The 16,085-nt window shown below is 40.8% G+C and overlaps 1 protein-coding gene across 1 annotated transcript in view; it reads right to left on the bottom strand.

The window, feature by feature from the left end:
- Positions 1 to 15,556, bottom strand: part of LOC121555703 (runt-related transcription factor 2-like) — a 95,849-nt gene extending 80,293 nt beyond the window's left edge. Inside the window, exons 1-2 of the mRNA XM_041869531.1 lie at positions 14,833 to 15,556; positions 10,602 to 10,758 (exon numbers count right to left, since the gene is read on the bottom strand). Of these exons, the coding sequence (XP_041725465.1) occupies positions 10,602 to 10,758; positions 14,833 to 15,111 (436 nt within the window). The 5' untranslated portion in view covers positions 15,112 to 15,556. The remainder of the gene's footprint in view (positions 1 to 10,601; positions 10,759 to 14,832) is intronic.
- Positions 15,557 to 16,085: the final 529 nt, after the last annotated feature.

Raw genomic sequence — 16,085 nt, forward strand, 5'->3', positions numbered from 1 at the left:
AGAGAGGGATAAAGAGGGATGGAGAGGGATAAAGAGGGATGGAGAGGGATAAAGAGGGATGGAGAGGGATGGAGAGGGATAAACAGGGATTGAGAGGGATAAAGAGGGATGGAGAGGGATAAAGAGGGATAGAGAGGGATAAACAGGGATAGAGAGGGATAAAGAGGGATGGAGAGGGATAATGAGGGATGGAGAGGGGTAAAGAGGGATAAAGAGGGATGGAGACGGATAAAGAGGGATGGAGAGGGATAAAGAGGGATGGAGAGGGATAAAGAGGGATAAAGAGGGATGGAGACGGATAAAGAGGGATGGAGAGGGATAAAGAGGGATAGAGAGGGATAAAGAGGGATGGAGAGGGATAAAGAGGGATGGAGAGGGATAAAGAGGGATAGAGAGGGATAAAGAGGGATGGAGAGGGATAAAGAGGGATGGAGAGGGATAAAGAGGGATAAACAGGGATAAAGAGGGATGGAGAGGGATAAAGAGGGATGGAGAGGGATAAAGGATAAAGGGATAAAGAGGGATAGAGAGGGATAAAGGGGATGGAGAGGGATAAAGAGGGATAGAGAGGGATAAAGAGGGATAGAGAGGGATAAAGAGGATGGAGAGGGATAAAGAGGGATGGAGAGGGATGAGGGATAAAGAGGGATGGAGAGGGATAAAGAGGGATGGAGAGGGATGGAGAGGGATAAAGAGGGATGGAGAGGGATAAAGAGGGATGGAGAGGGATGGAGAGGGATAAAGAGGGATGGAGAGGGATAAACAGGGATGGAGAGGTATAAAGAGGGATGGAGAGGGATGGAGAGGGATAAAGAGGGATGGAGAGGGATAAAGAGGGATAGAGAGGGATGGAGAGGGATAAAGAGGGATGGAGAGGGATAACATTTACATTTACAGATAAAGAGGGATGGAGATGGATAAAGAGGGATGGAGAGGGATAAATATAGATAAAGAGGGATGGAGACGGATAAAGAGGGATGGAGAGAGATAAACAGGGATAGAGAGGGATAAAGAGGGATGGAGAGGGATAAAGAGGGATGGAGAGGGATAAAGAGGGATGGAGATGGATGAAGATGGATAAAGAGGGATGGAGAGGGATGGAGAGGGATAAAGAGGGATGGAGAGGGATAAAGAGGGATGGAGAGGGATGGAGAGGGATAAAGAGGGATGGAGAGGGATAATGAGGAATGGAGAGGGGTAAAGAGGGATAAAGAGGGATGGAGAGGGATAAACAGGGATGGAGAGGGATAAAGAGGGATGGAGAGGGATAAAGAGGGATGGAGAGGGATAAAGAGGGATGGAGAGGGATAAACTGGGATAAAGAGGAATGGAGAGGGATACAGAGGGATGGAGAGGGATGGAGAGGGATGGAGAAGGATAAAGAGGGATGGAGAGGGATGGAGAGGGATAAAGAGGGATGGAGAGGGATATAGAGGGATGGAGAGGGATAAAGAGGGATGGAGAGGGATAAAGAGGGATGGAGAGGGATGGAGAGGGATAAAGAGGGATGGAGAGGGATAAAGAGGGATGGAGAGGGATGGAGAGGGATAAAGAGGGATGGAGAGGGATAAACAGGGATGGAGAGGGATACAGAGGGATGGAGAGGGATAAAGAGGGATAAAGAGGGATGGAGAGGTATAAAGAGGGATGGAGAGGGATGGAGAGGGATAAAGAGGGATGGAGAGGGATAAAGAGGGATAGAGAGGGATGGAGAGGGATAAAGAGGGATGGAGAGGGATAACATTTACATTTACAGATAAAGAGGGATGGAGATGGATAAAGAGGGATGGAGAGGGATAAATAGAGATAAAGAGGGATGGAGACGGATAAAGAGGGATGGAGAGAGATAAACAGGGATAGAGAGGGATAAAGAGGGATGGAGAGGGATAAAGAGGGATGGAGAGGGATAAAGAGGGATGGAGAGGGATGAAGAGGGATAAAGAGGGATGGAGAGGGATGGAGAGGGATAAAGAGGGATGGAGAGGGATAAAGAGGGATGGAGAGGGATGGAGAGGGATAAAGAGGGATGGAGAGGGATAAAGAGGGATGGAGAGGGATAAAGAGGGATGGAGAGGGATAAACAGGGATGGAGAGGGATACAGAGGGATGCAGAGGGATAGGGAGGGATGGAGAGGGATAAAGAGGGATGGAGAGGGATAAACAGGGATAGAGAGGGATAAACAGGGATAGAGAGGGATAAAGAGGGATGGAGAGGGATACAGAGGGATGCAGAGGGATAGGGAGGGATGGAGAGGGATAAAGAGGGATGGAGAGGGATAAACAGGGATGGAGAGGGATAAACAGGGATAGAGAGGGATAAAGAGGGATGGAGAGGTATAAAGAGGGATAAAGAGGGATGGAGAGGGATAAAGAGGGATGGAGAGGGATAAAGAGAGATGGAGAGGGATAAAGAAGGATGGAGAAAGATGGAGAGGGAAAAAGAGTGATGGAGAGGGATGGAGTGGGATAAAGAGGGGTGGAGAAGGATAAATATGGATAAAGAAGGATGGAGAGGGATAAAGAAGGTGAGTGATGAAATGTGAATTATTGGCGCTAGTAATTGATATGTCATATGATTGGCCTCAACCCGTTATTGTTGCTGTTATTTGTTACTGTTGTTGTTGTTGTTGTTGTTGTTGTTACTGTTGTTGTTGTTACTGTTATTTGTTGTTGTTGTTATTTGTTACTGTTGTTGTTGTTGTTATTTGTTGTTGTTGTTATTTGTTACTGTTGTTGTTGCTGTTGTTGTTACTGTTGTTGTTGTTGCTGTTGTTGTTGTTATTTGTTGTTGTTATTTGTTGTTGTTGTGGTGGTGTGTATTGTTTGTCCTTGATGAGTGTATAGAGAATGGTGGAGCCACACATATCCTCTCTATATTTGGCACTGGGAAACTTACTAGCCCTTAAAGGGAAGGTTCATATTCCCCACCAATATTAGACAACTATACAGAAAACCCTTAAAGGAAAGGTTCAATGATATATTTCCACAAATCTAACAACATAGATTGATGATATTCCATCTAAACAGGCTTTATGCAAATTCATTATTATTTCTTTGTTGTAAATAATCAATTATATTTTTGCAATTTGAATGACATTATCATAACTCAAGTACCAACAATACATTGCGTCAAGAGAGGAATGTCCTGGTGGTGGCAGCAGTGCACTGTTTACCGGCTTGGTGAAAAGTAGATTTGAAGATGGGAAGAAAGTCCTACCACTTCGGAAAGACTGTGTCAGGGGAACCCTTCATCCGACAAGGTGAAACATCTGTTGATGTGCCCTTGAGCAAGGCACTTAATGCTAATTACTCCAGGGTCACCTTTGATAATGGTTGACCCTGGCCGTGACCCCACTCTCCAAGGGTCTCAGGGGGATTTGGGTTATGCAAAGAAACACATTTCCAAATCACATGTGTGTAATACTTGTACACTTGTACATTCGCTACCGGTCAAAAGTTTTAGAACACCTACTCATTCAAGGGTTTTTCTTTATTTTTACTATTTTCTACATCGTATAATAATAGTGAGGACATCAAAAGATTTGAGATTCTTTAAATAGCCACCCTTTGCCTTGATAACAGCGTTGCACACTCTCTCAACCAGCTTCACCTGGAATGCTTTTCCAACAGTCTTCAAGGAGTTCCCACATATGCTGAGCACTTGTTGGCTGCTTTTCCTTCACTCTGCAGTCCGATTCATCCCAAACCATTTCAATTGGGTTGAGGTCGGGGGATTGTGGAGGCCAGGTCATCTGATGCAGCACTCCATCACTCTCCTTCTTGGTCAAATATCCCTTACACAGCCTGGAGGTGTGTTGGGTCATTGTCCTGTTGAAAAACAAATGATAGTCCCACTAAGCCCAAACCAGATGGGATGGCGTATCACTGCAGAATGCTGTGGTAGCCATGCTGGTTAAGTGTGCCTTGAATTCTAAATAAATCACAGACAGTGTCACCAGCAAAGCACCCCCACACCATAATACCTCCTCCTCCATGCTTTATGAATGGAAATACACATGAGCAGATCATCCATTCACCCACAACGCGTCTCACAAAGACATGACGGTTGGAACCAAAAATCTCAAATTTTGACTCATCAGCCCAAAGGACAGATTTCCACCAGTCTAATGTCCATTGCTCGTGTTTCTTGGCCCAAGCAAGTCTCTTCTTATTATTGGTGTCCTTTAGTAGTGGTTTCTTTGCAGCAATTCGACCATGAAGGCCTGATTCACACAGTCTCCTCTGAACAGCTGATGCTGAGATGGGTCTGTTACTTGAACTCTGTGAAGCATTTATTTGGGCTGCAATTTCTGAGGCTGGTAACTCTAATGAACTTATCCTCTGCAGCAGAGGTAACTCTGGGTCTTCCATTCCTGTGGCGGTCCTCATGAGAGCCAGTTTCATCAAAGCGCTTGATGGTTTTGGCGACTGCACTTGAAGAAACTTTCAAAGTTCTTTAAATTTTCCGTATTGACTGATCTTCATGTCTTAAAGTAATGATGGACTGTCGTTTCTCTTTGCTTATTTGAGATGTTCTTGCCATAATATGGACTTGTTCTTTTACCAAATACGGCTATCTTCTGTATACCCCCCCCCCCCACCTTGTCACAACACAACTGATTGGCTCAAACGCATTAAGAAGGAAATAAATTCCACAAATAAACTTTTAAGAAGGCACACCTGTTAATTGAAATGCATTCCAGGTTACTACCTCATGAAGCTGGTTGAGAGAATGCCAAGAGTGTGCAAAACTGTAATCAAGGCAAAGGGTGGCTACTTTGAAGAATGTAAAATCTAAAATATATTTTGGTTTGTTTAACACTTTTTTGGTTACTACATGATTCTATATGTAATATTTCATAGTTTTGACATCGTCCCTATTATTCTACAATGTAGAAAATAGTAAAAATAAAGAAAAACCCTTGAATGAGTAGGTGTGTCCAAACTTTTGACTGGTACTGTAGATACAGAGCTATAGACAGGGGTGAAATGAAGGCGGTATGGGCCGGTACAGAGTCCTGGCTAAATAAATAGTGGGGGCACGTGGTGTACGCCCTACCTTTCAAACATGAGCCTATCACAATAATTAAAACAAAAGGTCAAGAAAAACTGTAGGATATTACAGCATTATTTATCATTACCGCATGTCAGAAGCATGAAAAATGAGCGAATGGACTTGAAAACGGGTGGTATAGCATATAGCTCCAAAATGCGATGTGGTTCGACAAGAACACTGACATTTTTAACAAGAGATGAGTGTCCGAAACCGAGACGTCAGCGTAACAGTGTTGCTTCCGTACCTCTCCTCGCCCCTACCTGGGCTTGAACCAGGGACCCTCTGCACACATCGACAACAGTCACCCTTCGAAGCACTGTTACCCGTCGCTCCAATGACAATCGCCAAATGTCACTACACTTTTTGGTGTTTTGTGTGAGAGATGTCTCTTTCCATTCACCACTGTTTGGAGGCTGTTGCAAGTGGATGAACGTGCGCGGGTAGCCTAGTAAAGGAGACCTTTGAAGTGTTTGTTTGACAATCAGATAAAAACACCATGACTGGTTGTGTTTATGCCAAAATAAAAGGTAATACATTTTAAAAGTTCAATGACAAATGACTAGGCCCACAGAGATGCTATTGAATTAATATGGATTCTAAATATAATTCTATGATTAGGGCCCACGGCTGGCCCGGCCCGCCCATTAGGCAGGATGAGGCAGCTGCCTACAGCCGCAGGTTGACGACGGCGGCATGTCCCGAGCTAAACTGACCAAGACGCTCCTACAACAACACATAACACCTCACATTATTCTGCCCAAAAAACAACGATAACTTCTCTCACCCAGTGGCGTCACTGGCATGAGGGCTATTTAGGTGAGCGCTGATGCCGCCCCCATGATAAGCAGTGCCCGCTTGGCCAAAGCCAGGGACGTTAAATGTTTAACTTGTCCACGCACAGCGCTCCGCTCCAGGGAGCTGTTGGAGAGACGCAGCGCTACGGCATTTAACAGACATTATGTATAAAGAGTAGTACCCTATGAGGTTTTTCTGCAGCCCTCAGTGTATTGCAGTGTCATGAGACATACTTTTTAAATCATTAACGTATTCATGAGGAGAGAGAGAGCGCAGGAGAAAAGCGGGCAGGCGTGATCTTTGGAGCAGCTGCGGCATAATCCCCAGAGGTGGACAGCAAATGGTGCTGAAAGTAATTCATTTCAACAATCGTCTGGACTTCCCTACAACAAGAGGGCCTATTTCTTCCTATAAAAACAAACAAACAAAAAAGAGGTAGGCCAACTGTTTGACAGACGCAATTATTCTATCCATAGATTTTGTCGGTGTAGTCAAATCCTCCAATTCTGTCACCATCCTTAAATATCTCCGTGTCTGGGAAGGGCTTGGTGTGTTGGGTTAAAACCACCGCTCACATTGAGTCAGGGTATGCCATATCCTTTGTTAAAGAAAAGGTCAGAAAGTATACTTATTGTTAGCTTTATATTTGAAATAAATAAATAAAAAAGTATCCAGATAATATGAAGCGTTCTATAACAATGCTTTCTGCTAGAAACAAGCTTTAAAATGCCCATAAAAGACGTGACTGATGTATATGAGGATATATTGATTCCTCTCTATGACATTCTGAAGCTGAGCTGCCGCCTTCGAGGAGACAAAAATTTGACTTCGCTATTCTGTCCCTATTAATTGAGCCCTTCGCTTTCTGAGAAGAGAAGATGTTTAACCCTCCCGTTGTCCTAGGGTCAAAATGACCCGCCACTGTGTTGAACCAACTTTATTTAATTTTTATATTTTTGGAATCATTTGTGAGAAGGAGGCAGTGAGACTTTAAAGAAAGTATCACTGCCTCCTTCTCACAAATGATCCAAAAAAATATAAAAAATAAATAAAGTTGGTTCAACACAGTGGCGGGTCATTTTGACCCAATGACAACGGGAGGGTTAAACCCAGGAAGCTTTTAGGAAAGCACATCTATTGTTATTGGTTAAGCAACAGAGGAGTAGCCAGCAGTTGAAGCTACACATTTTCTGCGTCGGTCGAGTCTCTGTCTGGGTGGGAAGGTCACTTTAGAAAGCGCGGTGCTTAGATTCATAAGGATGTCTAATATTTATTTGCAAACAGCAACCATTTCGTTACAAACAAGACACTGTGGTTTGACATTGGAGCCTGTTTCCATTCTTTTCTTGAAACGGCTATTATGATTATCCACCTTTATTTCGAGATTTTTTCAGAGCAACATTTTCTCTTGATTGTAAGCTCTTCATCAACGCTAAAACTAAATAACAAACTAATTTAACAGAGACATTGGGGATTTTGTCAGTGTAATCAGATTGAAAAAATTAGGATATGTTAATGACATTAAACTGATTACATAGCCTACTAACCAGGTGTGTTAAACATAGTGTGTAATTTGTAGCATAGGCATATGAATGGGCTGCTATCATGTTCTGTTCTGCCGACTATTAGCTGAGGACAGAATTGGACCTAGGCCAAACCTGCTGTACATCCACTATTCTAGTTTAGCGGGGAGGGGGGTGGCAATATTTTTGTCTCAGACCGTCCGGAATGTAAATGTTTTGGGTGCACATGCTTGCACACATAGGAGGTCCCATTCCGGGAAGAAATGACGTCTACTTTCACCACTGGATATAGATAATAACCTCTTTAATAATATAGAGGTATAGATATATAGATATAGACACTGACCTCTTTAATAATATAGAGGTATAGATATATAGATATAGACACTGACCTCTTAAATAATATAGAGGTATAGATATATAGATATAGACACTGACCTCTTTAATAATATAGAGATATAGATATATAGATATAGACACTGACCTCTTTAATAATATAGAGGTATAGATATAGACACTGAGCTCTTTAATAATATAGAGGTATAGACATATAGATATAGACACTGACCTCTTTAATAATATAGAGGTATAGATATAGAGATATAGACACTGACCTCTTTAATAATATAGAGGTATAGATATAGAGATATAGACACTGACCTCTTTAATAATATAGAGGTATAGATATATAGATATAGACATTGACCTCTTTAATAATATAGAGGTATAGATATATAGATATAGACACTGACCTCTTTAATAATATAGAGGTATAGATATATAGATATAGACACTGACCTCTTTAATAATATAGAGGTATAGATATATAGATATAGACACTGACCTCTTTAATAATATAGAGGTATAGATATATAGATATAGACACTGACCTCTTTAATAATATAGAGGTATAGATATATAGATATAGACACTGACCTCTTTAATAATATAGAGGTATAGATATATATATATAGACACTGACCTCTTTAATAATATAGAGGTATAGATATATAGATATAGACACTGGCCTCTTTAATAATATAGAGGTATAGATATATAGATATAGACACTGACCTCTTTAATAATATAGAGGTATAGATATAGAGATATAGACACTGAGCTCTTTAATAATATAGAGGTATAGATATATAGATATAGACACTGACCTCTTTAATAATATAGAGGTATAGATATATAGATATAGACACTGACCTCTTTAATAATATAGAGGTATAGATATATAGATATAGACACTGACCTCTTTAATAATATAGAGGTATATATATATATATATATATATATATATATATATATATATATATATATATAGACACTGACCTCTTTAATAATATAGAGGTATAGATATAGACACTGACCTCTTTAATAATATAGAGGTATAGACATATAGATATAGACACTGACCTCTTTAATAATATAGAGGTATAGATATATAGATATAGACACTGACCTCTTTAATAATATAAAGGTATAGATATATAGATATAGACACTGACCTCTTTAATAATATAGAGGTATAGATATATAGATATAGACACTGACCTCTTTAATAATATAGAGGTATAGATATATAGATATAGACACTGACCTCTTTAATAATATAGAGGTATAGATATATAGATATAGACACTGACCTCTTTAATAATATAGAGGTATAGATATATAGATATAGACACTGACCTCTTTAATAATATAGAGGTATAGATATAGAGATATAGACACTGACCTCTTTAATAATATAGAGGTATAGATATATAGATATAGACACTGACCTCTTTAATAATATAGAGGTATAGATATAGCGATAGACACTGACCTCTTTAATAATATAGAGGTATAGATATATAGATATAGACACTGACCTCTTTAATAATATAGAGGTATAGATATAGAGATATAGACACTGAGCTCTTTAATAATATAGAGGTATAGATATATAGAAATAGACACTGACCTCTTTAATAATATAGAGGTATAGATATATAGATATAGACACTGACCTCTTTAATAATATAGAGGTATAGATATAGAGATATAGACACTGACCTCTTTAATAATATAGAGGTATAGATATATAGATATAGACACTGAGCTCTTTAATAATATAGAGGTATAGATATATAGATATAGACACTGACCTCTTTAATAATATAGAGGTATAGATATAGAGATATAGACACGGACCTCTTTAATAATATAGAGGTATAGATATATAGATATAGACACTGACCTCTTTAATAATATAGAGGTATAGATATATAGATATAGACACTGACCTCTTTAATAATATAGAGGTATAGATATATAGATATAGACACTGACCTCTTTAATAATATAGAGGTATAGATATATAGATATAGACACTGACCTCTTTAATAATATAGAGGTATAGATATAGAGATATAGACACTGAGCTCTTTAATAATATAGAGGTATAGATATATAGAGATATAGACACTAAGTTCAGTTAGATTTATAGATATCAAAACATAGATATAGAGATTTTATTTTTGTAAATGTTTTAAATGTTTAAAAGTTATTTAACCAGAAAAAGACCCTTGAGGTTAGAAACCTCTTTTTGGAGGGGGACCTGTCAGAGGTCAGCAGGAAGTAGCCAGTGTGTACACATAACACAAGAACACGATGCATTAAAAACATTTACAATCACAATGTTCAACTACATTCTCTTCTATCAGAGCTTTAAACTCAGACAGCGACACACTCTCCTCAGGTTTGTTCCAAGATCAGGAGCGTTGTAGGAGAAGCGTTGTTCCCCCCCATTTCAGTCCTTGCCCAAGGAACTGAGAATGAGAGCACTGACAAAGCCGAGGCTGTAGGATTGTGATGTTGTTAGTGAGGAGCAAAGAGACAGTATGTACGGAGGAGTCCAAGCACTGCCTTGTACACAAATATGTACCAGTGTCTTCTGGAAGGAAGGAGGTCCACTTCACCATGTTGTATAGTTCACAGTGATGGGTGAGTGGTATTGCATTAGTTATGCACCTTAAGGGTACTGGCAGAGGCTTACATGGAAATAATGTATAATAATCCAACACAGATAAAAAATGGCCCTTCCTCAAGATCATTCCTAACTGACATAGAAAAACAAGATTTATTCCTAAAATAAAAACCCAATTTCAACAAAGCTCAGGCCATAATAACATAGATGTAGAGATATAGATACTGATCTAGATAATATAGACACTGACCCCGTCCGCTGCGGCCTACGAAGCGCAGGTCGTTGAAGCGAGCCACCTGGTTCTTCATCACCCCAGATGCGTTCCGCAGCTCCGCTGAATAGTTCTCATCGTTCCCTGCCATCACAGTGACGACCGTCCCATCAGTCAGCTCTCCCAATGCCACAACCTGGGAAGGAGGAGAGTGAGGAGGAGGAGGAGGAGGAGGAGGAGGAGGAGGAGGAGAGGAAGGAGGGATTGATGAAGAGAGTGAGGGAGGAGAGAGGAGGAGGAGGAGTACGGACTCAGGTCAACTTCAGACCTAGGTTTTGCGAAATTCCATGCAGGTTTTCCGGAATTGTGCAACCCTATTCAAACCACCTCGGCCGTTTGATCGTTCCTGACACTATGAAATGGGGGGGGGAACCGTAGATACAGAACTGTTTCAGAGAAATGAGGGGGGAACCGTAGATACAGAACTGTTTCAGAGAAATGGGGGGAACCGTAGATACAGAACTGTTTCAGAGAAATGGGGGGGGGAACCGTAGATACAGAACTGTTTCAGAGAAATGGGGGGGGGAACCGTAGATACAGAACTGTTTCAGAGAAATGGGGGGGAACCGTAGATACAGAACTGTTTCAGAGAAATGGGGGGGTGAACCGTAGATACAGAACTGTTTCAGAGCAATGGGGGGGTGAACCGTAGATACAGAACTGTTTCAGAGAAATGGGGGGGGAACCGTAGATACAGAACTGTTTCAGAGAAATGGGGGGGTGAACCGTAGATACAGAACTGTTTCAGAGAAATGGGGGGTGAACCGTAGATACAGAACTGTTTCAGAGAAATGGGGGGGTGAACCGTAGATACAGAACTGTTTCAGAGAAATGGGGGGGGGGAACCGTAGATACAGAACTGTTTCAGAGCAGGCCCCAGCTAAAATGGAATTCAAACTAGAATTCCTTTCTTCTCAACGTGGTCTCAGAGCATTTCCTATCATTCTGTATGTAAATCTAAGACACTCCATTTAGTATGATATGTTACAAATTACAATCTGTTGTGGCTAACGTTAGCTAGGTGGCTAGGTGGCTAACGCTAACATTAGCTAACTGGCTAACTGCAGCTCTAGGGGTTAGGGTTAAGGGTTAAGGTTAGGGTTAAGGTTAGTAGTTAGCTTAAGGTTAGGGTTAGTGGAAGGGTTAGCTAAAATGGTTAGGGGAAGGGTTAGCTAATATGCTAAGTAGTTTAAAAGTATCTAAAAGTAGTAAACAGTTGCAAAGTTGATAAAATTGTAAAGTTGCCCAAAATGAGATTTGAACATGCAACCTTTGGGTTGCTAGACGTTCGCATTATATGGCCACCCACCTTACTTTAGTTTCTGCCATAAGTAACCTTCTATCTTATGTAACCAAACGTAACATATCATACTACTCTGAGCATCCCAGATGTGTATTTACTATGTTACCTGTAGTGTGTGAGACCAGGCTGGCTTCCTGTCTACTATCTATACTGTGAAGGTCATCAACAAGCAGAGGGTTGTATTCACTTCACTTCACACTACACTACATACTCTAATAAACTACAGGCAGAGGGCTTCACACTATACTACAAACCCTAATAAACTACAGGCAGAGGGCTTTTAGCAGACACTCTTATCCAGAGCGACTTACAGTTAGTGAGTGCATTCATTATTTTTAAAATATATTTTTTTCATACTGGCCCCCCGTGGGAATCGAACCCACAACCCTGGCGTTGCAAACGCCATGCTCTACCAACTGAGCTACATCCCTGCCGGCCATTCCCTCCCCTACCCTGGACCAATTGTGTGCCACCCCATGGGTCTCCCGGTCGCGGCCGGCTACGACAGAGCCTGGATTCGAGCCAGGATCTCTAGTGGCACAGCTAGCACTGCGATGCAGTGCCTTAGACCACTGCGCCACTCAGGAGAACTACAGGCAGAGGGCTTCACACTATACTACAAACCCTAATAAACTACAGGCAGAGGGCTTCACACTATACTACAAACCCTAATAAACTACAGGCAGAGGGCTTCACACTATACTACAAACCCTAATAAACTACAGGCAGAGGGCTTCACACTACACTACAAACCCTAATAAACTACAGGCAGAGGGCTTCACACTATACTACAAACCCTAATAAACTACAGGCAGAGGGCTTCACACTATACTACAAACCCTAATAAACTACAGGCAGAGGGCTTCACACTACACTACAAACCCTAATAAACTACAGGCAGAGGGCTTCACACTATACTACAAACCCTAATAAACTACAGGCAGAGGGCTTCACACTACACTACAAACCCTAATAAACTACAGGCAGAGGGCTTCACACTACACTACAAACCCTAATAAACTACAGGCAGAGGGCTTCACACTATACTACAAACCCTATATGGCTTCATAATAGATAGAACAAACCATCATTCAGTTAGTTTTATTGATATAACAATCCTTTAAATATATAAGACCACGTGTTATAGATTTTCATGAGGACCTGTACTTGGTAAAAAGGTGATGCGGCTGAGGCCTTCTCACTAACAAAATATTCCTGAGGTTCAGTTCTAGAAATATGAATACAAAATTGTTTTCTTAATTTACTGTGAGAAAATTCAAAATCTCTTAAAAACACAACCCATGTAAGTCAATACACTCTGTACAGGGAGAGAGGCCTTCCATCACAGTGTTTAGTCTAAACCCCGAGATAGCTGGAGTAAAGAGCTATCATCAGATCTATCACATCTGATTTAGCACCATGACTACAGGTTAACAAGTTGCATTACACACGTGGAACTACAGCTAATAACTCCATATAATGACATTATCAGTGGTGAAATTATATTAATATTATTTTCAAAGGCCTGTATTGAACAGTGTTCAGCTGATTAGTTTAGCTGACATTAGATACACATATATATTATTGTGTATTTTAAACACCTAATGATTGGGTAGTATGACAGGGCCGTTGATCTCTGTAATAACATTTAATATACATATTTAATATACAGATTAGGCTAATCTTCTATCAGTGTAAATTATATAAATATTTGTGATCCTCTGTAGCTCAATTGGTAGAGCACCGCGCTAGTAACGCCAGGGTAGTGGGTTCGATCCCCGGGACCACCCATACGTAAAAATGTATGCGCGCATGACTGTAAGTCGCTTTGGATAAAAGCGTCTGCTAAATGGCATATTATTATTATTGTATTGTTCAGCAATAGCTGATGTCGGCCTGTGATGACGTTGCCAACAACAATATATCAAAAGGAAAAATAGAAAACATGAACACATGAAAATGATTATTTTTTTTACGCATCAAAAACGACTAATTGTTTTAATGGAAGGTAATAAAACGGGTGCTCCATGTCATGTCTGTAATGCAGTAGCCCTACATGCAAATCAACATCCCATTTATATAACTTTCCAACCAATAGATGACCTTTTAGAATTGCGAGGGAAACATCTAGGCACATGTCTTCTATCAAACGCGCTTATTTTCTGGTTTATTTAGGCTACTGTTAATATTATGGAAGCTGCATACATTTGACTTAATTATGTTTTCGAATTAAATTACAATAACGAGTGAAAAATAACAAAATAAAATGTGTAAAATGTCCCCCATTTTCTAAGTTAATTAGAATAGAGAGAAATATAATTATTCCAATAAGTGCAAAGTGGATGTAATATCGAAAAGCGGTGAGAGACACAACAGCATGTTTCTAATCTCCCCTCTACCGGCCTGTCTGTCTGTCTCCCACACAGAGACAATAACAGAGATGTGTCATATGAACTAAGGTTTCCAACACGCTGATGAAACACATCCAACACGTCTCCCGTTCCGCGCCTCGCTGCTCCCAATTAAAAGCTTTGTTAATTAAATCCTGAAAGACGCCACGTTATGTCTTTATGTCTTCTATAACTCTACATTTGCTGAAATAATACGACGGCAAAATGTGCAGACCTGCTATACACAAATATTCTTGCAGTAGCAGAAATTCAAGTTCATAATTTGTAAAGCACATTTAAGGGCAGTGCAATAATTTTTTATAAAAACATGAACACATGTATTTTCCCCAAACGCCCAAAGGAATTCAGTCAGGTCTTTTCTCTCAATATTCAATACAAAGTTGTCTAAAGAAAGTGTTACATTTCTATTCAATACAAAGTATACAGTTGTCTAAAGAAAGTGTTACATTTCTATTCAATACAAAGTATACAGTACTATAAGGAGAGTGTTATTTACTTTGAAGGCGACGGGTAGCGTCTTGTTGCAGCGCCAGTGAGAGGGCAGGACCGAGCAGAGGAAGTTCGGGCTGTCAGTCCGGACCAGCTCGGCCGGGTGGTCCGCTATGATCTCTGCCATGCTGCGGTTCTCCTGAGGACGCAGCCTTGGAACCGTGCTGTTCTGCTGTCCGGTCCCGGTCGGAGTGTTGAGCTCGTTCATCTTGGCCGGGACCGGCTGGAGGCTACTGGACGGCGGGCTAAACCTCCGCGTGGCGCTGGGATCTACGGGAATGCGCATCACAACAGACTATGGTTAGCGGACAGCCAGCGGGCACCGGAAAGAGCCAGTTCTCCTCTGCTCTCCTGTCCCTCCACCGGAGCGACTCTATCGGTCTGTCTGTTTGCTCGGCTCTGTTCGGCACGGCTAGTGACTCTCCTGCCAACGGAAAATGGGACTCGCTTCTCTCAGCGCGCTGAGTTGCTAAACTTCTCTCCACTACTGAGTCCGGTTGGATGGGAGGGCGCCTCCAAATAAAACCATCTGCAGCTAGAACACCACGTCTGACTGAACGCGCAAGGGGGATTTTTGATGACAAGGTTTTAGGAAATGTTCATGTCAGTGTCCGTGTCAAAACCCCAGAACGAATTCTTCGTGTGAATTTTATTTAAACCTGATAGAAAAATCCAAGTAATCTATCATTACAAAAAGAAACAAAACTGCCCTGATGTTTTTTTACATTAAAAGTATTTATCTTTCTTTCTTTCTTTCTTTCTTTCTTTCTTTCTTTCTTTCTTTCTTTCTTTCTTTCTTTCTTTCTTTCTTTCTTTCTTTCTTTCTTTCTTTCTTTCTTTCTTTCTTTCTGTAAACGTCAGGCCGAGACTCCAGTTGCTTCGCTGGGGTGGAAAGCCTCGAGCCTGCAGGCTGTTAGACATGCAGAACCCTTTGATAGGCAGGAGAATAAGGAGAAGGAGAACTGCTTTGAGCACTCGTCTACACCAGCGGTCACCAACCTTTTCAAGAACACTTTCTGAGTCCAAAAGCAAGCCAAGATCTACGGTTCAGATGTTTTTTTTTTTTAACATGACTTAAAAAACATAAGCCTGTGCAACATTAACCTATTAAAAATGTTCTGAAGAAATGAGGTTTGTGCAGGAAGCTATAGGCCCAGTACAACATCACTGCATATTGGCTACGGTTGAATTGCACTGCCAATGTCGTTCTTTTCAGACCATTTAGAAAATATATTTTTTAAATGTTGGTATATGATCACA

This window comes from Coregonus clupeaformis, unplaced genomic scaffold (assembly GCF_020615455.1).
Source record: "Coregonus clupeaformis isolate EN_2021a unplaced genomic scaffold, ASM2061545v1 scaf0044, whole genome shotgun sequence".
In the NCBI taxonomy this organism is placed as follows: Eukaryota; Metazoa; Chordata; class Actinopteri; order Salmoniformes; family Salmonidae; genus Coregonus; species Coregonus clupeaformis.